Source organism: Eleginops maclovinus, chromosome 2 (genome assembly GCF_036324505.1).
Source record: "Eleginops maclovinus isolate JMC-PN-2008 ecotype Puerto Natales chromosome 2, JC_Emac_rtc_rv5, whole genome shotgun sequence".
Lineage (NCBI taxonomy): Eukaryota > Metazoa > Chordata > Actinopteri > Perciformes > Eleginopidae > Eleginops > Eleginops maclovinus.
Window position 1 is genome coordinate 13,391,123 of NC_086350.1, and position 23,952 is coordinate 13,415,074.

General features: G+C 39.4%; 2 protein-coding genes and 1 long non-coding RNA gene across 3 annotated transcripts; 1 reads left to right on the forward strand and 2 right to left on the reverse strand.

Annotated features, from left to right (window-relative positions):
• Positions 1 to 1,252: 1,252 nt before the first annotated feature.
• LOC134878821 (uncharacterized) lies at positions 1,253 to 7,147 on the reverse strand. Its single transcript, XR_010167743.1, has 3 exons — positions 7,015 to 7,147; positions 2,022 to 2,099; positions 1,253 to 1,525 (listed from the first exon to the last, which is right to left on the reverse strand). It is a non-coding gene; the product is annotated as an uncharacterized LOC134878821 (long non-coding RNA).
• ttc23 (tetratricopeptide repeat domain 23) lies at positions 6,438 to 16,812 on the forward strand. Its single transcript, XM_063904998.1, has 11 exons — positions 6,438 to 6,765; positions 7,036 to 7,213; positions 7,584 to 7,707; positions 8,107 to 8,263; positions 8,358 to 8,483; positions 12,697 to 12,868; positions 13,015 to 13,120; positions 13,272 to 13,399; positions 13,624 to 13,773; positions 15,400 to 15,482; positions 15,672 to 16,812. Exons 1-11 carry the CDS (start codon positions 6,707 to 6,709, stop codon positions 15,784 to 15,786), a joined length of 1,398 nt encoding a protein of 465 aa, XP_063761068.1. The 5' UTR covers positions 6,438 to 6,706; the 3' UTR covers positions 15,787 to 16,812.
• On the reverse strand, positions 15,998 to 23,941 carry synm (synemin, intermediate filament protein). The gene is made up of 4 exons (XM_063904997.1): positions 23,017 to 23,941; positions 21,866 to 21,990; positions 20,115 to 20,194; positions 15,998 to 19,876 (listed from the first exon to the last, which is right to left on the reverse strand). Exons 1-4 carry the CDS (start codon positions 23,812 to 23,814, stop codon positions 17,838 to 17,840), a joined length of 3,042 nt encoding a protein of 1,013 aa, XP_063761067.1. The 5' UTR covers positions 23,815 to 23,941; the 3' UTR covers positions 15,998 to 17,837.
• Positions 23,942 to 23,952: the final 11 nt, after the last annotated feature.

The following is a 23,952-nucleotide window of genomic DNA, read 5'->3' on the forward strand; positions in this document are numbered from 1 at the left end:
GCTGCATGGAAAGAGAGCTTATCTTATAGCACTGTGCTATCATGTCTCTGCTGTGGACAGCTTCAGTCAGTTCAAAGGAAGGGGTGCCTGGCTTAAGTGCTCGGCTTTGTTTCTACTTCTTTACAGCAGCATCACTTGCACAAATACATTGATTACACTACTGAAACACATTTCTTATTCTATGTGGGAATAACATGCTTTATCTGAAGTGCTGCAGCTGTGAAAACATTGGCATATTTTCTGCGATTGAGGATAGAACGACTCTTACAACTATTAAAGTGGTTAACAACTTGTGCAACTAAGCTTTAATTGTGCCGATTCTCACCAAATGTGGGATTCCATTTGGAAATACATGCACTGTGTTGTTCTCAAAGAAAAAACAGGAATATCACAGAGTATTAACTCCATAACAGCTCCTGGGATCAAAAGTTATTTTTGTATTTATATACAAAAATAACTTGAGAGAATAATAGAATACTGTACTCTTTCTGTTCCTACTCTATAAACTAAGTGTGACTGATGTTCATTGCCAGGGGGTGGGGGTAGGTGGGTTAAGTAGCACAGGAAGTGGGGACAGCTGTATAAAAGGTAGATGCTACTTTGTGGTTTAAACAAATAACTGTGACATATTTGTCAGGCAAAAACTATTCCAAAAAGGCTTAGTGAGTTAGTTAGCTTATTGGAAAAGAGCATCCATAAACTGTTTTCCTGTTATGCAACACTGGAACCGTCCTGTATTAACAGGTAAAGCATTTAGCTCGGTAGAGTTGTTCATTAAGAGGTAATATTATATAGTCTCTATTACCTCGTTGGCCTTCAACTAAGTGGACTGTATTTTCCCAATCAAACACACAAATGTTTGATTGGGAAACTGCTAAAATAGCTCCATGGAGATAGATCTCTTAACGTATTAAGACTCCTATTATACTGAAACAATATTAATTACACATTATATAATGTACAAAATGCATATAATGATGCACAGCCATTAGATCAAAAATTAAAAATGTAAGTTGTGATGTACATATCTTATAATTTGTTATTAGGCTAAGTAAGGCCGATGTATACACTGGTATGGTTAACAAGCTGCATGTCGAAAGTGTGGTCTGTTACTCAAGGCCGTCTGTGAACGCACTGTTGTGTGGCAAAAGTTCAGCGCACAACTTGAAGGAATTCACCCAAAGTTTCTGTGAAACCCAATGCGTGACACATTTTTTGTAATTTATCACGTGATTTTTATTAGTTCGATTAATTGATGTTAAGAAACAGTACGAGTACATTGAGCAGTTGTTATTCTGCTTTTTAAAGCTTCTCTTACTGCTTTCCAACAGACAAGGAGGTTTTCTGTTCTCATCCATAGCATTTGGTTTACAAGTGAAGTTGACACTGTTGCCATGAGCCTCTTAAACTGTGAACAGGAAGGGCAAGTGCTAAAGTGCTGGAGGGCAGATTTCTATGGTCGAGTGTCTTGACAGATGCAAATGGAGTAATTGCAAGTACAGGCCTTGGAAGTCGGTGCTGTAAGCTACAAAACCATAAATTAAACACCCCTATTAACAACATATAATTGCATTTTTTGTTTTAAAACAAACACTTACATAATTTATCCTATCACCTTAGTAAGAAAACTCATTTTTAAATAACATTTTTAGAGCCATTGTATGATAACAAGAAAATTCACAGGCACCATTTCAGTATCTTTTCACAGAAATGGCCTCAATAAAGATATTCACTGTTGATATTTGTTGGAGCAGGTCCATGGAAAATGGAGAACTTTGGAAGCCTGAGGTCTAAAGGGTAAACATACATTAAAACATGTTTTTCCTCTGCTGCCTGAATGATTTGTAGCTAAACCTACAGTATACATAGAGTTGAAACAGGAAGCTCTGTGGCTTTCATGTAAAAGGGTTTCCCTTCAGTTCCAGTATGCCCTCAAAGATCAGGTTCAAACCATATGCATAAACGCCAAAATGTTCACTGAGGTGTCACAGTTTATAGGTTTCATAGTTATTGAGTAATACCTGAAATATGGTCTGGATTCTCTGGAGCTCTCATCCAGAAGATATTTGACGGAGGGCTCGTAAATTGGAGGCGTCATCCTGAATAATTAAAAATAGATGAAAAGAAAAGCATGTGTGAGGATATAAACCAGCCAAATACCACTCAAAAAACAACAAAAGATTTGAATTATTGCTCAGTTTATGTGTCTGTATAAACATAGTGTAATGTACATAATGCAATGACTAGCTAATGTCTACATAACGTAATCTAAACAACACAGCAATCTAAAAGTTCTTTAAAAAAAATTGAGTGCTGGTCTCTGGTGGGGATATTTGAAAACTGCGCATGCTAGCGTGACCAACTGCTGTTGCTCTTCCACTTAAATGTTTCATTGAGAGGATTTAACAGCTAGGCTTAAAATAACCAAACACACCACCTTACATGATACGCTATGGTGCCTAGAACACAACTCTAAAAGCATGCCAGTTACAGGTACTACCTTCCTTATGCCAAAGTCACAGACAGTGTGCGGGAGGCCATTCGATTTTAGGTTTCAACGAAAATATGATTCTTTCAAAAATAAGTCCCTTTGCACTCTATACCATTTACCTCACTGCCTCACAGTGTGGTTGGAATAAAACAGAAGAATGATTAGAAGTGTTTGAACAGAGTTTGGCAAGAGTTAGAAATGTTAAGTGCTCACCCTCCACCTCTCATCGTCCACCCCCACACACTCCCCTGAATGTCTACACATACTCGCAAACACACAGATGTCAGAGAGGTCTGAGTGACTATACCCCTGTCACTGGGTGCCTGCTGTGAAAACAGCATACACACACATCCTCGTCTCCTCACCCCTCCCCTCTCTCCCTCTTCTCTGGACGCCAGCCTGACATACCAGACCTTGTTCGTTAGCGCATATTTTTACCCACCGTTACTAAATTAGGAAGCCAGAGGGAGCAAATGGAGTGTGGCTGCCAAGGCAGAAAAAGAAGGGTCTGATCAGGCCTGGGTTTGCTGAGGGCCCATGCCAACCCTACCAGCTTCATTAAGAGCCACTTGGGCTTCAGAAATAGAAGCCCAACAGGGACTGGGGCCAAACAGAGCCCTGAACGGCCAGCCAAAAACTCACGGGACAAACAAACAAATAAACGGGTTGTCTCATGGCCTGCCAGAATCAACCGGCAGCAGCCATCCCAAGGAGCCATAAGAAGTTATCTTAGGCAGTCTTGCACACAAAATGTGCCCTGCCCTGAGTTTAAAAGTGGTGACAGTACACACACTGCCAGCCTGATAAAGAATAAATTAACGTAAAAAACTCTCTCCAGAGACCAATTTCTCAAAGCAGCCACAGAGACCTTACTTCTTGTTTACTTGGCATGGATTTTGGGCACTGATGTGAGAAAGGATATTTTCACAAGGAAATGTACATTTCCTGTTCTTGCTATTGGTATGTAGTATTTATGTCTATGAAGGTGTAGAATTATGTGAAACATAGCAATTCCTTATTTGTATTTTTAAAGATATATTTGGTCCAATTCTGAAAAAAAAAAGTGCAGTTCTTGATCTCCTCGTACAGTTTCTACACTCCCAATTTAAATCTACTCCTACAAAATTGGATTCTTCTTATTAAATGGAAGAACATTGTACATCACTGTAATACATTTTAAACTCCTTGTTACAAAATAAGTGACTACAAAGAGGAGAAAGGATTGTGTTCTATAGAATACTTAATCTGTTTTATTTGCAGGAGATTTCGACCAAAGAGAGAGCCTGTTAGCAAATAACATTTTGTTTTTTTTATCTCTGGTTGTGCACTTCTAGAGTACCAGACAAAAAAAATGTAATGTACTAAATTGTGCTGTTTTACAAAAGGTTATAAAACCGTAGAGGAACATCTTTCAAGTTCATTGTTTATTATTTGCCTGAGTGGCACCCCTCAACCGGGTGCACTACTGTGACTTCAGTCCATTTAGCACCCACCCATTAAAACTAATGAGCTATTAGCAGCTGACTTTCAACTACTTTAAGGTCATTGTTAACATTGTCACTTCTATGGAGTATATTAACCAATAACGACAAAGATACTAGTTTCTACATATTCCGATTCAATGACTGCACTGCAGATCTATCTTCTATTCATGGTGATGCTTTCGATTACATCATAAAAATACTTGTTAAGAAGACGTTTTAGTATTGTAAGACTGTAGGCATGAGTAGGTGACACACTTAAAGATAGCTAAAAATAAGCAAGATCTGCACAAGAAAACATCAAATAGTAATCTGATCAATGCTGAGGATGCAGTTTGGCTAAAACTAATAAAAGATGTTGGCTGGGGTTAACATATCTCAAGTTTAACACTTTGAAGTTAGCATACCCTTAGGAGAGGCCAAGTCCAAGCCATCACTTCTTAAAAGAGCAAAACTATATTATAATACTCCCTCTAGCACAACTGTAAATCTACAGTATATTGGGGACGATTACTATTGTGTAACTATACTGACATCTGGTGGAGGTAGTATAACACTGCAATGTATATGTTCTAAACATTTTAAGAATCTCACATGAATTGTACAACCCTCTTTTTTTTAAAGTTCAAATTGCATGACATTTCATTAAGATGAAAGTTAACATGTGGTTAACCACATAGGGCAATATGATGAGCCTGTTAGACACCTTTTCATTTCCCCTCTGTACATTATTAATAGTTTTTGGGTCATTCCAGAATTGGGAGGACATTTTGACATCACAACTTTTAAAAAAAAATGAATCCTTTATTTATTTTTTTTATGTATTGATAAAAACAGGAAGTAAAGCATCACAAACAATGATTTTGCCAGCTCAGGCATTAATGGTACACTTTCTATTAGATATTTTATTTGTTGCTTTTCAACAGCGCTCAATGGGGGCTAGAACTTTAAAATCAATAGCAATGAACTTTAATTTTTTTTTTTAAACGGAATTCATAATCTGGGAACATTTTAAAACATGTAGATTATGCTAAATTATATATCAAAATGTAATTTTTCTACAAATAATAAATTGTACTACTATTGCACAACCCTGTGTCTGTCATTTCCCATTGATTGATTGATTGAATTATAGTAACAGGCAAATCAATGCTTATTTTAGCTTTATCATTTATGAATTCATGCTAGCTGCAGAATGTAATACTACTTTCAAGACAAGGACAAACTTAGTTATTTACCTAAAGAAAGATAACTTTTAATTGAATTTGTCTTATTGTGAAAATATGAGTAAAAGGGTTGAGTGGCTAAGAGTGCCACACTTGTTCTAAACTGAAACACTACAATAAATATGAAAAATAACTGAGCTTTGGTCTACCCGTCATCAATCCATGGCAGTAGCACATTTCCTCTGTGTCATGTAACTGCAGTTTTTTTAACTTCCTCTGCCAAGGTTAATTGGTTTGGGTAACAGGGTGGTGCACATGTTAGGGACACACCTTCAGATTAATGTTATTTAAAATAGGTTTATGACTTAACAAACTGCTATGACAATTGCAAAAGACGTGTATTAACACAAAAATAGTAACACATGTAAGTAAAAAGCCTATTTTAAATGTTAAATTAGACATGCAAGTTGGTCACCAAGAAGTAGGGACAAGAGAAAAATGCCATTTTAGAGAGTGTTTTTGAGCGATTTGATATTTTAAATAATATTTTGAAACCACTTTTTCTACAACTGATTTCACATTTTGTCCATGGACAAGTATATATAACACAAACAAAGTGCATGTTTTAGCATTTTGGGCATGGATTATTTATAATTTTAGTGGGACAGGAAATGTCCTCCAATTCTGGAATGACCCTTTTTTCCCTATGCTGAGACACTACTTAGCTCTGGGTATCATGTGTACACGAATATGCAACCACTTGTAGGAAAACTTGGAAAAAGAAGTTGTCTTGAAACGAAATGTTAACACAGAAGATTGAGAACCTACTGTTTATGAGGCAATTATGACCTGCTAGAAGAAACAAATCAATGTATTTGTTGTTCCTTCTGCAAATGTAATGGAAAATGTTCAATTTAAGTTAATATACCAACGCAGGTGTTTCCAATTACTCTAATTAGTTCGAATAGAAGTAACTGTAGGAATTAATCCATTTCCCAAAACTCTAATAACGAATAACAAAGATAATTTAACACAAAACCCACGATGGTATACATCAACCAAACTAACAGGAACACATAGCCTACCAGTCAAAAAAGTTGGTTCAAGCTATCCCACAAATTCTGGAGCAAATGTCTTATTAGGCAACATATGTTAAGTTAAAACACCAGTGGGCTAAACATGAGCACAAGCAAACTCGGTATAAGTAGGAACTCTGTAATCATACCGTAAAGACATTGTGCAGGGTTCTTGAATGCACCGCACTTTCTCAATGTGCTGGTGCATTTCGGGACAGTCTGTTACAGTTTATGTCAGTGACATGTTTTCAGAGTTGCATAAGGTACCACAGCGTAAGGTAAAGTAAGGTAAACAATGTGTGTTCGGTTATTTTAAGCACAACCGCTTTAATTCTCTGATATTGATACATTAAATTGGCAGAGCACCAACAGTACGTAATGATAGTCGCTGTAGCCATGGATGTATAAAGAGAGTGTAACCAAGGAAACAAAAACCGGAAAGAACACACACGGCTGAAGGCGCGGTAACGTTACGTAGATTGTTTGTAAATAATGGCTGATGATCACGGATTGACAAAAACAAGACCCAACTCCTCCGAGTCTCCAGCTGAGTAAGTGATTTCTTATTAGCTTAGCTACTAACGTTTGTGCTTCTGTTGACAACTGGTAGGTGTTGATGGTAGGCTAACTTTAGCTTCTTACTTCCAAAGAAGTCCAAAACCGTACGTAAGGTTGTTCTGAATGAATTACTAATGGGTAAATGTGTGTGTTTCAGAAGCCCACTAGAGTTCCATTCACCTCGTTTTTCGAAACTGACTTCCACAAACGTTCGTCCATCTTTTAAAATAATGTATACGTACCTTATGTGACCAAACTTGTAGATCACCTGAAAGCATTGGAACCACCGGCAGGGGTGTGAATGCATCTCCTTCCTGTTACTCAGACGTGTTGAACGCATCCCAAACAGGATATGCAAAGAAGGAATTTATTTTGATGGCACCTGAAGAAAAACTCAAACACTTCAACAGACGAGCTCAGGCATTTGAAGACAACCAAGAGGTGGGTATAGTACAGGATAAGATCAATTACCACTCAATGGCATCCTTCAAATATAAACCTGATTGTTCATATACAATAAACGTATCCAGGTTTTTCTTGTCACATGTGTCCAGGTATGTATGATGCATTTCTTTAATTTAACAGTAGAGAATGATCAGAAAGGTGGATAAAATGTAAACATTAAACAGCATCTTGGTTTCTATCAGAGGACTCTAGGTAGCATAGATTTTAGATCAGGATATGCACTTGCAGTTATTTGCACAGATTTTTAAATAGAGTTTCAAATACAGTGATTTTAATAAGCATGTGATGCATTGGTACAGTGAACGGAATCTGCATTTATTGACAGTTATTAACTGTATCTGCTCAGACTGATGCTTGCATCCAGGACCTGGTGCGTTGTGTGGCTCTGACTAGGCTGGTTTATGGAGATGGACATCTGAAACTAGCCCAGGCCCATGCCAGACTGGCTCAAGCATACTTCCAGTTCAAAGGTAATTTTAAAACTACAATACTGTTAGTAAGCCTACATTTTAAAGTTTTTATTATGAATTCGATTTTCAAAGAATTGTCTCATAAAACAGATACATAAACCATATACTGATTCACCTACAATTTTTAGAAGCCTGCTGCTTTACCTTAGACAGGTGCCACATCTTGGATTAAAATGCTAAGTATTTTTCGAAGCTGACAAACACATCACACAATAATTAAGAATCTATGTAGCTGCCCATGCTTTATATTTTAGTTAGGTACATACAACATGAGTCACTTTTCATATGATTCACTTACCTCTAATAATGACCATCTAATGGTTAATTGTGGATAATGTTGAGATTTTGAGTTTGTCTTCTGTTCAATTTACAACCAATTATGGATGCTTTGTTCCCAAGGCTGGGGACTGCAGGCCCAGGAGCACTCAGCCCTGGCCAGAGATCTGCTTCCTTTCTGCTCCTCCGTCTCCTCCGGCAGATGTGAAAAGCTTGAGGTTCTCCTGTGTCTTCTGAACATACACCTCACTCAGGGAGGCGCTTCACTGCTGACCGCCAAATATCCTTGCCATGAAAGGTTTAACAATAATATATGCGATTGACAGAATCATCATATCAAACTAAAAGTAAATAGTTCCTTGACTCTTTTCAACTCTCAAGGAGGCACAATCCTCTTTTCTTGAGGCCGAACAAGTTCTTGAGGAGCTTCATCAAAAGGGTGGCATCAACCAGGAAGAGAAGATGAGGACTGAGATGGAACTCTCTACTGGTCTATTCAGGTACAGTAGTATAACATTTATTTCAGCTTTTTCTGACGAGCAGATATCTTGCAAAAATAGAAAAGTGATCATTTTAAAGAAGATTACAATTTGCATTTCATCCTATTATATGCAATAGAAACCAATCAACTTGATATTTACAGAGGGGATTCATAACGTCTTTTTCCAAATTCACAAATTTAAAATGCCGCATCTTACATTTGAGTATGGCCACAAGATGGCGACACATTCCTGTATTTTGCCCAAAAAATCAACCTTTTACATGTTTTTTGTATTTTTTCCTGAGCAAGTCATGCTAGTAAAACCAACTTTAAAAAAAAGAAGAAGGATTTCCCCTTGTTGTTGATTCTTCTCAGCAGTCAGAGTGGGTGTGTTGCTGGGTGGAGACGTTTCTGCATGTCCACTCAGCCAGTCACTGCTCAACTAGAGGCACTCTTCTATAAAAGCTTTTATCCTCTCTCTCCCTCTTAACTATTAACTTAATCGCCATCGCCACTACTCTTAGATATTGCCTTTTCTCTGTTAAATGTCAGCTGCTTTGTTTACCTGAGACCTAGTACCATTACAATATTATTGATTTGTGTCTACCATTTTACAAATGCGTTTGTAACCTGGTTGTGGTATTGACAACAGAGGCTCAAGGGCAATACTACATGCTCGGGAAAAGATTATAGACTTAGTAGATCATGGTGAGGACACCTTTACCTCAAGTGTGGGACAGGCTTGTGATCTGTTAACAGACTGTGCAGCCTGGCAAATAAAAATAGCAGCCACTTGGCAGTTTACATCACTGTGGGTGTATAATTAAGCCAGGAAATGAAGTATAACCTTACCTTGGTTTAGGTCACCCCATTAATCATTATTTATATCTTGTTAATCCTTGTATGTGAAAGTTATAATTTACAAGTGTCAACCATTTTATAACCTTTGTGAAATTGAAAAACCTTTCAAACTGAAAATACAGTCCTATTTCAAATAAAAACATTTGATTAGCTCACAATGATTGTGCTTCAAAGAGTTATTCTTACTTTTAGTGTGGAAAACAATGTTTTCAGACTGATTCATAAGTATCTAAGCAAAGACAGTACGGACAGGGTTTATACAGGGGCCCATTCTTACAGGTAAGCATGTACGATCCAATGTTTTGAAAATCCTGTTGCTAGGTAAACTGGTGCATTACTCCTGTAGCATGTAGAGTAAACAAACCCTATCAGTAGCTGAGGTGAGCTACACAAATGGGAATTTGTAAATTATGCTATCTTGTTCTGTTTCACAGAGTCATAGTTTGTTTACATAATGTCTGTAATTGAAAAAATGTGCAAACTCTGCCTGTGTGTAAGCTTGCTAAATCTCTTTTGTTGGGGGATGGCTAAGAATTTGGCATGCTTCTAAAGCTCTGTCAGTCGACTGTTGTGATGGAGGGGAATGTTCCCACCAAAGCCTGCAACAATAAAGAAAAGCTCAACTCTGCTCTAGATCCTCGTCCAAACATCCAGCTCGGTTTTAGATTCACACTCAAGGTGTGCACCTATTATCAGCCAGATGGAATATTTATTGTTAGGTTTAGATCTGTTGTTGGCCCGGTGTTTCTCTTAATGCAAATGGATAATCAAGAACCCTGCATCAGGTCTGGACAGAGGGCCAGCATAACCTGCTGTGTGTACATAAACCACAGCTGTAGTGATGGATGGCTGGCTTGACAGAGTGTTGTTCTATGGCAGAAGTATCCCACTGAGACTCTCATCCACCATCCCACTCACAAACCTCTCAAAACACCCTATGTATCATTGTTTGCAGGTACTGCAACGAGCATGTACAGTGTGTGTCGAAGGAATGTTAGATAGAAAAGCTATAATGGAAGATTGTAATCCTATTGTGTCTCTGGTTTGTGTGTGTGTGTGTGTGTGTGTGTGTGTGTGTGTGTGTGTGTGTGTGTGTGTGTGTGTGTGTGTGTGTGTGTGTGTGTGTGTGTGTGTGTGTGTGTGTGTGTGTGTGTGTGTGTGTCTGTGTGTCTGTGTGTCTGTGTGTTTGTGTATGTCTGTGAGTTTGTGTTTCACTGTGTTTTCATGTGCTTCAAGTCTTTCTAACTTCTGTCATAAATTTCCATCTGACTTGACAGTTTTAATTGAATTAAATATGTTTAGAGTGATAAATAAAGGGATGTTCCAATAATCTCTCCACCCTAAAGGATCATACATCATTTTAATTGAAAAGCATTCTGTGTTAACCTCCTTTGTGCAAACGTTTCTGTTTTTGCTGTTGCATTGCTGTTAATGTATGCTATTGACATGATTCACGGACACAGTGTTAACGCACAGCATAGCCATTATTTGCCAAACTCCAGAGGTATTCTTATGCTTGGGCTCGAGCATCTGCTTGTATTCTTTACAAAAAGGTTTTTTCTTCTTTCAGTTTTAACATTGTTTCTGATTAGGTGGGTGAAATAAAACCAACAGGGTTGTAAATGTGTGGCATGACTGAAAGCCACTACCCAAGACTGAACAGGTCGTTTTTTATTTCATATTATTCCCTGACGTCCTTTAACCACATTAACATACCACACAGATTTTTTTGGGAGCAAGCTGTCTCTGTTTTTACTTCGGCTTGGCCTTAGTATGATTTTCCAAGTGAAAGCCCTGAGCAACTTGCGTCAACTATGTTCTGGAAACATTTACAAAAGGAGGCAGTGTGGCTAGCTTGGCAACACGTTTACAAATCCTAATTATATTAATTCACTGCCCTGTTGACTCTTAGTAGATTTTTCAGTGGGATGTGGCATATTACTGTCCTGCCAGGATATGCTTAGTGCATGAGAGGATAGAGGGGGATTGTCTCTGTTTGTCCATGCAGGACTGAAGCCATACTTTAATGTAGCTCCGATTCAGCCATCACTGCTGCCCTAAAAGGGTCTGAAGTGCCTGCCTTGAACACTTATAGGCGGGGCACTCCTGATATCCATCATAGCATTAGGATAATCTTGGATTCATGGGAAATTTTAAGTAATGAGCCATCACAGTGTTTGTGTACCCTCTGCTACTGACATTTAAACATTTAGAGATGAATACCCAGATTCATGTGGCCTTGGGATGTGAGCATGACATCATACGGTTGAGTTTACACTTTAGGTTCCCACGTAGGCTGACCCACCTTCAATTTACTGCATGCACTCAGTACTGGAAGGCATGCTGGATAAAAATGTATATTTTAATTGCATGCTGTTACCGATTGAGTTTGCATTTCAAAACCATATGAGCAGTTCAGGTAGTATAAAACTATACTCAGTGCAGTTTGGATGTCAGGAGAAAGATTTGTGAGAAGGGGGTTTCCTGTTCTGCAGTGGGACAACAGTGTAGCTACAGATTTTATGTTAGTGAGCGGTGTGCCCTTTGAGAAAGACCATCCCCTCAACTGGAGAGATAAATTAGATTTAGAGTCCATTATATGGTTTAAGCTGTTAGTAGAGTAGCCTGATGCTAGCCAGAGTCCTTATAGCCCTGATACTCTATAGACTCAAAACATGTTGGATTAACAGATCTAGTTAGACATTGTTATATATGTAGATCTCTGAGCTACCGTTGTCCCATTAATGACCATGCTCTCATCTTCAGATTTGCTTTAGTGGTTCCCATCCCCATATTTAGACATTGAGACTCTAAACACTGCAGGAGTTGTTTGTCAGAGTCTGAGAAGATGTAGGTAAAGTAAGGGTGTTGGGAGCTTGGTAAGTCAGTCCTAGTTGAGACTGTTAGAGACACATAGAGGGATACAATTAAAAGGTCACTGTGAAAGCTTTCCCTTTTATAGTCTGTTGTACAACAGGCTTCAAATGCAGCCTTCAGCCAAAAGCCTTCACCACTCTGCAGGGTCCTGTTTTGGCTCAATCTCAAGCCGTTACTTCTTGTCATATAAAACAGGCTTGGGATAATGAAGTAAAAGGCTTGTTGGTATATACCGTACACCAGATGGTAAATACTGAGTGTTATACATAGCTTTTCTGAATTAAAAAATAAGTAATGTTTCAGTGTATGTATCAAGTACACTTTGGCAGAGCAGACGTTTTAAAACACAGGAATGCAGTGAAGCTAAGAGAGCACACTCTAATCACAACTCTGCCCTCCTGCCTTTTTATAGTGGGCTGAACTGGTCACTGTCATTATGTTTGTCTTTCAGTATCTGACAGTCCTTCCGTTTGTACGTCCATTCTGCTCTATAGGGTCTATAGGAGACAAAACAGGCCAGAGGATGCATTAAGCCAGTGTGAGAAGTCTTTGCAAGTGCTGAAGGACTGTGGTAAGCCAGAGAAGACATGTTCCGTCTACAGGGACATGGCTGCCATCGAACAGGACAAAGGTCATCTGGACCGAGCCATAGAGCATCTCTCCAAGGCAAGGGGTATATCACTCTTCCAGCAAAACACACTGTATATAAACACAGGAAGAACTTGTGTTTCAGGGCCATGACTTGTTGTTAGGTAGTGTTCCAACACCTCTTATTTTCGGATATGTGATATCTTTGTGGGTGTTTCCGCTAGGCTCATGCCATTGCTATGAGTCACAGCCCAGAGGAACTGGAGGGGGCTCAGATCTGCCACAACCTGGCTCTCCTCCTTTCTGCTGCAGCAGAGCCCCGTCACAATGGTGAGTTTATTCTCTGTCACAGGCCTGAGCAATATGCAACAAAGGGTTAATTAGGACTTGAATTGCCCATTATCTTCCCTTATTTTCATTCATCCTCTCAAATATTTAGTTAACCAGCATCATTTGTATGTTTTTCTGTACGATGATGCAGACTCTGCAGGTCACTACTTTGAGCAGAGTCTGAGTGCATACAAACACTGTGCAGGCCCACAAGATCCAGCCTTTCTCACGGCCCAGGATGATTTCTGTCGTTTCCTCCTCCTCAGTGGCCAGCAAGAGGTTACACACAATCATACACTCACTAACAATTACACCTCTATTTACTATGGGACAATGCCATTTCTGTGATTTTCTTCAGGCAAGAACATAGTAGACATCACATATTTTTGCCCATGAACATTACTTTATCCAAATATGCGTCGGAGTTTATGATGGTCAGGGTATGTATTCCACCTGCTAACCCGGAATGTGATGATTACCCTATTTTCAATGTACCATTGCAGAGATGTGTGGAGATCCAGAGAGCTTCTCTTGCGACAAAGAGATCTACTTTTGGTGATCTGACTGCTGAGGTAGCAGACACCCTTCAGTTGATAGGAAGTGTGGAGATGAGTGAGAGCAGGGTCAAGCAGGCCCATAGGACCATGACAAAGGTAATATCAAATTGCACAACCCAAAAAAGCACAACTAATGTTTGTCTTGGATGCAACCTGTAAGTGCATATTATAAATGCTGGATGGGGTAACATGACATAGTCCCTGCCAGAATATGTAAGAGGGTTTAATAAAAGGCCAGGAGTCAGCAGGTGTGTCCATCTAAACCAGTGAGAGACCAGTTCAAAATATACCGACAAAGAGTCCCGGTCATATTGGAATGAGCTATTTCTAACATCCTCCCTTAAGCTCAGTGCTATCAGAGTCGTGTTCTAATCTTGGAAGAGTGCAGTGTGCAGAGCCGCTGTCTCTAGTGTAAAATATCACACACAGGGACCTTGTGTTTCCTCAGTCTGGATGGAGCCAGACAGATGGGCAACACAACTTCGGCTGTTTGCTAAATGCTGTCAATTAAAGAGACACTGACCCCAATTAGTGAGGGCATGCCATTATGTCCTTTGAAACAAAAGTGACATTCCTATGTCTTTCAGCACACATTCTCTGAAAACACAGCCGCCTTTGACCATGTCCCTGCTCTGTTACTGTTTTACTTTATTTTTTATGTAATGCGTTTTTGTTCTTCACATACTGTTGGACTGCACATGTTTGCCACATGAGCTCAGTTCTAGCGCTCATCAAATATACTAAAATACACCAGTAAATGGGGGTTTCTTGATACTAGTAATGACATGCCTGTAAGTAAAAAGAGCCTGGTTGCTATGTTGTTTTGTTTTGACATCTAAGACGCTAGCGCAAGGGGGACTTGGACAGGGTATATCAGGACTCTCTCTACACCCCATACTGCTAGTAACCTTTCTGAAGCACCCTGACGAAGAGCAGATATGTCAACATGAAACCATCTGCAAAACGTTGTTTTTCCAAAGGAAACCTGGCTCATACACGGGTACAGAACATATGATTAACTAAAAACACAAAGAGAACAATGGCACACACACACAGACACACACTTCACATATTCCCCTTCAACTGTAGTGCTGCTTATAAAAAAAAGCCTTCCATTACATCAACCTTAGCAACAGCGAAAACATTCAGGAGGCCAGATGGATCTGTTCCAGGTTAGAGTGTTTTCACTTTGCCTGGTGAAGAGAGAAACTTTTCTCTTTCCAAATTTTTATAAAACTGTCTCACATCTTGTTATTTATGGTGAATGCAGAAATGACAAGCAGGCTTTTTCAAGTCTATTGCACAACTTTGTGAGCAAAATGTTATCAAATGCCTGTGTTTGTGATTAACTTTTCTGGGTTCTGGTAAATAAGGCAATATTTTCTGGTGTCATAGAGATTAGAAGCTGTTGAGTTTCCTCTTATTTGATTGGACCAAAAAAAGTAGGAGGAAAATGATTTATGCTGAGACTTAAAGTTGTTGAGTTAATTACCTCAGGTTCATGGGCTGGTGATTCCTAAATCTATCTGATCCCCCTCTTGTTGAGTGGTCAGCACAGGTGTTTCCTAAACCTTTGGCTGCATCAGGAGTTATTTTGGGGTGTTTGGTGTATTCAAATGTTGCTAGGAAGTGTAAATTCCCCTCAATGAATGTGAGTTGCACCCCTGAACTTCCACTGAGCACTCATTCTGCTGTCATAAATGTTTTTATTTCAAATTCCAGTGCCTGGCGATCCAGAATTTGTTGTACGGCTCTCAGCACAAGAAGACAAAAGCTACACAAAAAGCTGTGGACATGCTGGCCCGGTAAAGACTTTAGACTTTACATTAAATTATCATATTATATCAAGTTTTTTTTTATATTAAGTTTTGTAGTGAGACATTATCTATTAGCTGATTTTACAATAATAGTATGCTTTAAGGTTAAAGGAATTTGTTGAAATAACAGAAAAGCTCATGTTTCAGTGATGCAAACCTGTAATGTATGTTTTGCAGGGCACCAGAGGTGGCTGAGAGACAGCAGAGGCGAGGGAGAAAAAAAACAAAACCTCACACACAGTCATTTTCACCATCCGCTGGCAATGATGGACACTCAATGTCTGACTCTTAGAATCGATTATTTGATTAATTTGTCAGAACAATGATCTTGCATGTTTGGACCTAGAACTATATCAAATTTAAAAAGTGTGTCTTTCTTTTATATAATAACACAGACAGCTACCAATGTTGATAATGACCTTCAATTGGCTTGTCATGTCTAATGGAATAATGTGATATTGAGTAATATTAGTAGCATATGAAGAAATACCCACACTCAGAAATCATACACACAATAGATTTTAATTGTGTTAATCAATTTCAACATGGGCTGGAACCTTTTTCACCAATAAGCAATAATGCCAGTTGTTAAACATAAATGATTATGTCAGTAAAAGCAATGATGTTTGACAAAGACATGTTGGACATTTGACTCATTAAACATTCCTCATACATCAATAGATTTTCTGTATGCTGATGAACACATTTTAATACAAAGAAATGGCACATTATCCAGATTACACTTTGTACATAGATGCACAGTAACCTTGCAAATATTCCTAATCAAGCCACAGGTTAAGTGCACTGATGTAATCATATTTTGTTTCGATAATTGCAGTTTGCTGAGTAGAATTTATGGATATATGCTGTCTCTGGGCACTTAAATGCAGGTATTTTTAGTTAAGGTTTTATTCAGTATATTTCTAACAATTAACATATTTATGAAGCATCGATGCTTAACTTTGTGTATTTGCACATTACTTTAGCATGATAGAGCCAAGGGTTAGCCAATCTTTGAAGAAATGACTTGATAGTTACAAAGTGTACATTTTGCAGACACATTATGCAAGACTAGTCTGTAATCAAACTGGACCATTTCTGCCTCTGCAACTACTACGCAACATAACAAAACCTAATGAGCAGTGAATTCTGCTAAGCTGCTCATCCAAAAATAGTCACGGTCATGGACACGTATGTTCGAGCAAAGGTGAATCCTTCCTGTCGTCACTGTGATTGCCAACAAATGCTTACAAGCCAAAAGGCGTCTACACAAGACATACTGTACATCAAACTACATGTGATTAAATGTTCAACACTATCACTGTATCCTTTTAATGAATTACCTTTCTTTCACTGTCGTATCATCTTAGTATAACCTTTTAATATTGACAACCCTATTTTAGCGTTCTAAATGGTATGATTTGCCATTATAAATTCCCACCCCCTAACTACATGTTTGCTGTTGTAAAATGAGAAACTGACACACGGCATGTAAAGACACATTTCACACAGATTACATGTTTAATGTAACTAGGCTTTGGTTGTATATTAGGCAACAATTTTTTTCTAATTAGTCAACATTAGCCATTAGTTGTGAGTGAAGTTAAATAATCTGAGAATAACTGACAGTTATTTACTTTACAGACACTTTTAAGTGACACATTTACGTACAACACACTTCAATTGCAGCTTTCAGACTTGTAAAGTTTCTTAAGACAAGTCACCCTCTTTTGTTCAACACTATACCATTCTCAGCTACAAGCTTCACTCTATGCTTTACACTTCACTGACTACTGCTTCAGAAAAAACTACTTTGTTCCAGGATGCAGTTTACTAAACCGTTTCATTTGGCAGCTGAGCCAAAGTGAAAAAAAATCGTTAAAGCTTCAATCTGCAAACAGTTCACAGCATCTGAAACTCCAACTGTCATTTGGTTGGCTTGATGTGACGGGGTGTTCTAAACTGCAGAATGGGCTGTGTAAGATTTGCAGCAAGGGTCGGTACAAAAATATAGAGATCTAGAGAGCATAACTGAACATCTTTGATAATAAAAGGCAAGCTGTATATCTGTTAACACATATCAGCGCAGACAGGATTAGTATAGATGTACAGATATTTCAATCCTAATGTAAACCAGCCTATTTGACTTATTAAGTAATATTGCAAAACTTAATACCATACAAATCTGTTCATCTGGCCAAATGAATCAGTAAAAGACCAAAATCAATCTGATAGATGTTTGACTGCAAAGCCAACAGCATGTTTATAGTGTCTGCATTAATGCTATGTGTGTGGACTCTGCAATGTGCACTTTGAATAGTAGCACTGGTAAGCACTTTGTTTTTAATCATCGCTTGGCCTTTCAAGGTAAACTGTTGCAACTCTTTTCTGATGAGAAATATTCACCGGGGCGTGCAAGGCCTGAGATATCAGCTCTTGCTCTGAGGTTGCCTCAGCATGGCTGCCCTCTACGTCCATCTGGAAGGTGAAGGACTTTTCTGATGGGCCTAGTTTGATGTGTTTCTCAGCGACTTCAGATGAAAACCCTCCTCCGCTAGTAAAGCCTTCAAACTCTTCCCCAGTCACAACATCCTCTTCTTTGGAGACTCTAAAGCTATATCCTGCTCCTGCCCCACCCTGGAAGGCTTTCTCAAGCCTTGGGTTAGAAGATCTGAGCGTTGCCATGATCTGCTCTTCAGATATATCATCTTCTGCCTCCAGCATCCCAGAGTCTTCCAGGCTTTGAGAGACGTTTAGCTCTGCAACTATAGTCATGTTGCCGTTGTCACTTGACTGTGTGACCTTTTTGACTTCCACATTCTGTGAACCTTCACTATTCACTTTGGAGAGGAAAGCCAACTCCTTCTTCAGTGGACCCGACACTGAGGTATGTAGCTTCTCTAGAGCTCCCTTTAGCTGCTCTCTGGGCTCCAAAGAGTCCTCCCTCAGGAACTCGAGCATTGACTCCTGCACTACAGGGGAGACGCGGACCTCCTCCTCAATGATGCACTCTGGAAAACTATCCTTGACAAACGAGTGATCACCTGACATGAACTTGTATTCGTCACTATCCTCCACAATCACTCGTTGGGATGGAAGACTTTCGTCTTGATAATACCTCTCATCTGACAGGTCATCTACCATACCATAATGTCCATATGAAGTGATGCCACCACCATCGTCGGGTTCAGAAAGATTATCATCTGGTGTGGAGACGAAGTACTTGTCTGCCTCTTGGTCATGGGAGAAATATGAAGATTCACTCCCTCTAGAAACCTCCTGGACATCGGATTCACCTTTGAATTGATCTGTCATCTCCTCACGGTCACTTCTCTGAACTTGAGCCTCATGAGGGATATTTTCTAGCTCCTCAATTTTAAAATATGTTGAGGAGGGCTCATAAAAACTAGATCTCGGCTCAACCTCAAAATCCTCATCATTGTAAGACTCCACCGGTTCCTCAATGATTTCCACATTCACTGACTTATTTTCCAAGTTTCCACTTCCCTGCAGGCCACTAAGCAAGTTCTTGATCATGCTTCCTGTTGCTGTGTCCTTGATATCTTCCAGTGACACCTTCATAACCCCTCGGCTCAGTAATTCATCTAGTGCAGAGTCCTCAGACAAATCAAGCTCCTCTTCCACTTTGGACTCCAACACAATCTGGGTCTTTGTTGTTCCATCTTCCTGCTCAGTTTTCTCCACATGGTACCTAACATTCGATTCTCCAGGGGAGCTAGCCTTAGCTTCCAAACCTTCTGGTCTCATCGCCTTCTCAATAATCTCCTCTACAGACACAGAATTAAAAATCTTTCTCTCACTAGGGACAATCGTAGACACTGTTTTCCCTTTGTCTTTGAAATACCCTCCATTCACATCATCTTTCTCTTTTTCATCTTTCTTTTTGTTTTCTGCCTCAATTTTATTGCTCAGGCTCATCATTTGCGGGGACACCACTCTCACCGATCTGGTCTCAGCAGAGGAGGAAGTGTTGTGACTGGCTTGATCCTCCACCTGAGAATCCTGTTTGAATTTATCAGTGTTTGCCTCTGCTTCTGTTTTCTGTACATGTTGTCTAATTTGGTATTCACTCTGGCTTGTTAGTTTATCTTTGGTGGCAGAGGTGGTCGTGGTCGCAGGGGCAGAGGTGGAAGCTCTAGCTTTGGTGAATGAGATCATGTCCCTTCGAGATGCAGGACTCTGGTGCCGAGCTCTGCCTGCAACTGAAATAGGAATGACCCTAGAGGGACTCATGGATCCAGAGGAAGGCAGAGGGGATCTTGTCAGGTTTGAAGTTGGCGGTGTGTACCTGGTATTTATATGTTGTCTGGTAGTTGAGGTGGAAGCTCTTTGAGTGTAGGGCTGGGCAGGCATCCTTATATCTGAGACAGACAATCAATGAATATTTAGGTTGTTACTAAAAGCAATACTTTGGCAATTTTGGAAATACGCTTGCTGTCTTGGTAAGAGATAAGAAGATCGAAACCAATCTTATATAAGAGTGGTATCGATCTTCTCATTAGTAAGAGTATACAGCATTGCCCAAATGTCAAACTATTTCTAGACAATAAGATTTAGTGAGCAACATGTAACAACAACAAATAATTTGAAATACAGTACCTATTATTCTTTCTCGTTGCTGTTGAGTCACCCTCCTATGAGTATCTTGCAGATCCATTCTCTCACCTTCCAGGAGAGCCCTGAACAAACAATATACAAAACATATTTAAAGACAAGGGTAAATAAGACATTATATATCTTTGGTTATCCTCCTATTCAACAGTTTTTACCCTATATAGTATTTAAAAGATCATAGACAAATACCTCACGAGACGGTGAACATCATTCAGATCTGCCATCTCAGCCCCCTCAAACTAACAGGCTTACAAGACAGTATGGACTCAGGACCTGGCCATATAGGGTGGTAATCATCAGAATCATAAAGAGCCAATGTCATGTAATAAAGACATTGTAATAATTAGCTTTAGCATCTCACCGATCCTTGGCTATGCCTCAATAAAACATAAAACACCGAACCAACGTGCCTTAAAAAGGAACAACCTCTCCGGAGACCGTCTTCCGAAAGACTGACCTAAAAATAACAGTAACAACGGGGGCTGTCCACACTTCCCCACGAATCCCAAAGCAAAAGCTGACTTGTGACACACACAAAAACACATACCGCTGCCACGTCTCTGAGAAAACATTCTGTCTATTCCAAAAATTCATAACAAACCATGTTTGCCTGCATATCATCTGCCATGTAGTGTAAGCACTAGGCTACATGGGGAATAGCGCAATACTGTTAGCGTTATAGTTTCCCTCAAAAACTATTCAAACTTGTAAAGATGTTTAAACAATATGATGTAAAAGGTCATGATATATTTGTGTGTGTATGGGGAGTACATGGCGCCAGTGACATGCGAGAACCATAGCGAGTGAATGGACAACGACAGCGATGTATATAAATGCATTGCATTCTCAAACTGTACAGGCACTAAATCACAAAATGACTGAAGGTTTTATTAAAGCTGCTTTAACTGCTTTATAAATAACTTTTAGTAAAAATAGTCTGTCAGTGTGTGACCCCCTGTGACTAGGCTGTGTTAGGAGCAGAAGGCTAGACAGGATTTGAAATGGCAGATATAAATAACCCATAATAAACACTTAAAATAAACCACAGGGAGGGTTTTAACACCTTATTAAATGTATGCTCAGCTACTGTATTATTTGTAAAAATGTGAGCTACTTCTACAGTTTATCTAAGTAAAGTTCAGATGACTAAGAGCCAAGGTAAGCAGGACGCCAGCAGCTGATTTCGATTTGTGTTTAATGAAATCACGAATTAAGCTAAGATTGAGCTCTTTTTTACTCTGGCCCAAGAAGTGTACCACAGTAACAACTGAAGACATGTACACAGGAAAACTGTAGGAAAGCACTTACAAAAACTAAAGAGGGCTGAATTCCATTTAGCAACATGAGTTTTAGGGTCCTGTCACACTGTCACTATTTACTGTGACACTTGAACAGAATGCAGTAATTGCTATTGTTAAAATCAACTTTATTATCAATATCTCTGAGTGTGTGGTTCAAACAGGGAGACCGAAATATATCAAAATATATGCATATATGTATATACCTTACATACATAAACAAAATGAAATTAAAAGATCCATAAAAGGCTCAACAATATTTATATAAAAACAGCAGTCTGCAGACAAAACTGGATAAATATGTGAAAATGAATGAACATATGACAACAGTGCAAATATCTACAAGAAATAGAACAAATTATTATTTTTTCTCAATTTATTGATTTGTTTTTTGATCTGTTTTGATAGGACAACTGACAACATAAGTGAGCTGATTACCTGTAGGCAGCCACCTCCATGCCCAGGTCCATCCTAACCTGCAGAAGGTGCTGATGGTCTCGCATCTTTTCTGTAATAGTGTCAGCCATCAAATTCCTCTCATGCTCCAACTGCTTGATAATCATCTAAAGGGGAAAGAGAAAAAGAAAAAAAATAGTTAAAAGTTTTCATGCTGCTTTTATACATCTGTGGTATGTCCAATTGGGTGTTATATACTGTTTGTTTATCCCTGTAATCTAACGATAAACTACAGTGAAAAGTGTGCTCCCTTGTTAACCACTGACCACCAAAGTGTGTGACCACATTTTATTTTACTGCAGCCTAAACTGTGCTCACTTAGAAAGCAAACTGGCTGAATTGTATTTGTCAAAATTAAGTCTGATCCCACTATCATACTACACTAATATGTGGACAACCTAATCCAGTTACTTCTTCTGTCATTTGTCCATGAACATTTTACACCATCAATCTTTTAATGTTACTACAGGGACTACTGTAACTGGAGAAATGTATGACCAGTGTAGTCATTTGAAATGCACAGACCTGCTAAGTGCTCCATCTATAGGAGGCTAATACGGCTTTGTCAGTCTGAAAGCTAATTGGTTTAAGTGGCTGGAGTAATCTAGCACCTATAAAGTACTAGGGAGGTAAAAAATGTAAGCTTTTCAATCCTTTTATACTGAGGTCAAATGTTGCACGCAAGATCACCCGTGCTTTTCACAGACTGGTCAGGCACCACGTAATGTTGGTTATGACATTAAGTATCAGGGACAGATACATTTAAATCAAAGCCATACCTTGAATTATACTTTCAGGACAGGCTGAAGGTATGACAATTACTCCTGTTAGAAATATGTTATAATTATTGCTGTTTACTGCTGTTAAGAAAAACAGTGTTATTTTTCCAGCAGCCTCTGACAGCTGCATCAGTGCCTTCAAGCACAGTGGGTGTGGCAGGGACAAGAGGGAGTACCCTCCCCCTCTCTCATGGCACGGTGGACATATTTCTGATTATTTAATAGTTGTATCACATATGTATTTTGGGACTTCTTAAAATAGAAAATAAATCTCCTAATCTTTGATTTCACTAAAGTCTCTCTGTTGTATGAATATAGGCTGCCCTCTTGTTAGCCTTTCTGACTTTTCCTCACCTGATATTCACTGAAGTCCACCCTGAATTTCTCCTGCATGTGCATCAGCTCTTCTTCAAGGCGGTATTGAATCTGCCCTTGTTTCTCTCCCTCTTTGCGTAATTTGTCCAACTCAGAAGCATACATCATCTTTTCCCTCTGCAAACCGCTCATCCTCTCTTGGTCCTCTTTAATGGACTGTTCCATCTCCTCCACCTTCCTCTGGTACATATCAAAGGTTTCCATCCATCCTTCGGACAGACTGAGGGCATACTCTTGCACCTCCTCCATGGTGGCTGCAGGAGGCCCGCGGTAAGTTTGCGTGATGATGGGCACCATGCGGGAGTCCACCTGACGCCGCAAATGGTGCTTTTCTTGCCTTTGCCCCTCTTCCAAGCATTTACACTCATTTTCTAGTTGACACAAACGCTGCTGGAGTTCAATATTAATCTTGTGAGCGTGCTGGAGATCCTTCTCGCAGCCTTTCAGCTCGCCTCCGATGTCCCTGCAAACACCAGTCTGCTCGCTACACAGGGACTGGACCATCTGCAACTCCCGCCATAGCTTCTCCCTCTCCATCTCAGCCTGGGACTTTTCAAACGACAGCTGCTCCACCATTCTCCTCAGCTCCCGCATTTCGCCCTTACACTTCGGCTCCAGTTCTGTCGTCTTTGCTTGTCTCAGTTTGTTTATTTCAGTAATAAGATGCACATTTTCCTGCTCCAGCTGCTTCGTTCGAGAGAGATACTGGAAAAGTCTGCTGTTGAGCTCCTGCAGCTGGTGTTTGTCGTTCTCAAAAGTTCTCTTGAAAGGCATCATTTTGGTATCTAATTAGTAAAAAAAGTGAGTTTAAAGTCCTGTTTGTATATTACTCTAGGTGTCCCGGTGTCATTTGCGTGAGCGTCTTTGTGCACTGATGTCATTTGCGATCAGTGCCCTTTGACAAGTGCAGGAGGA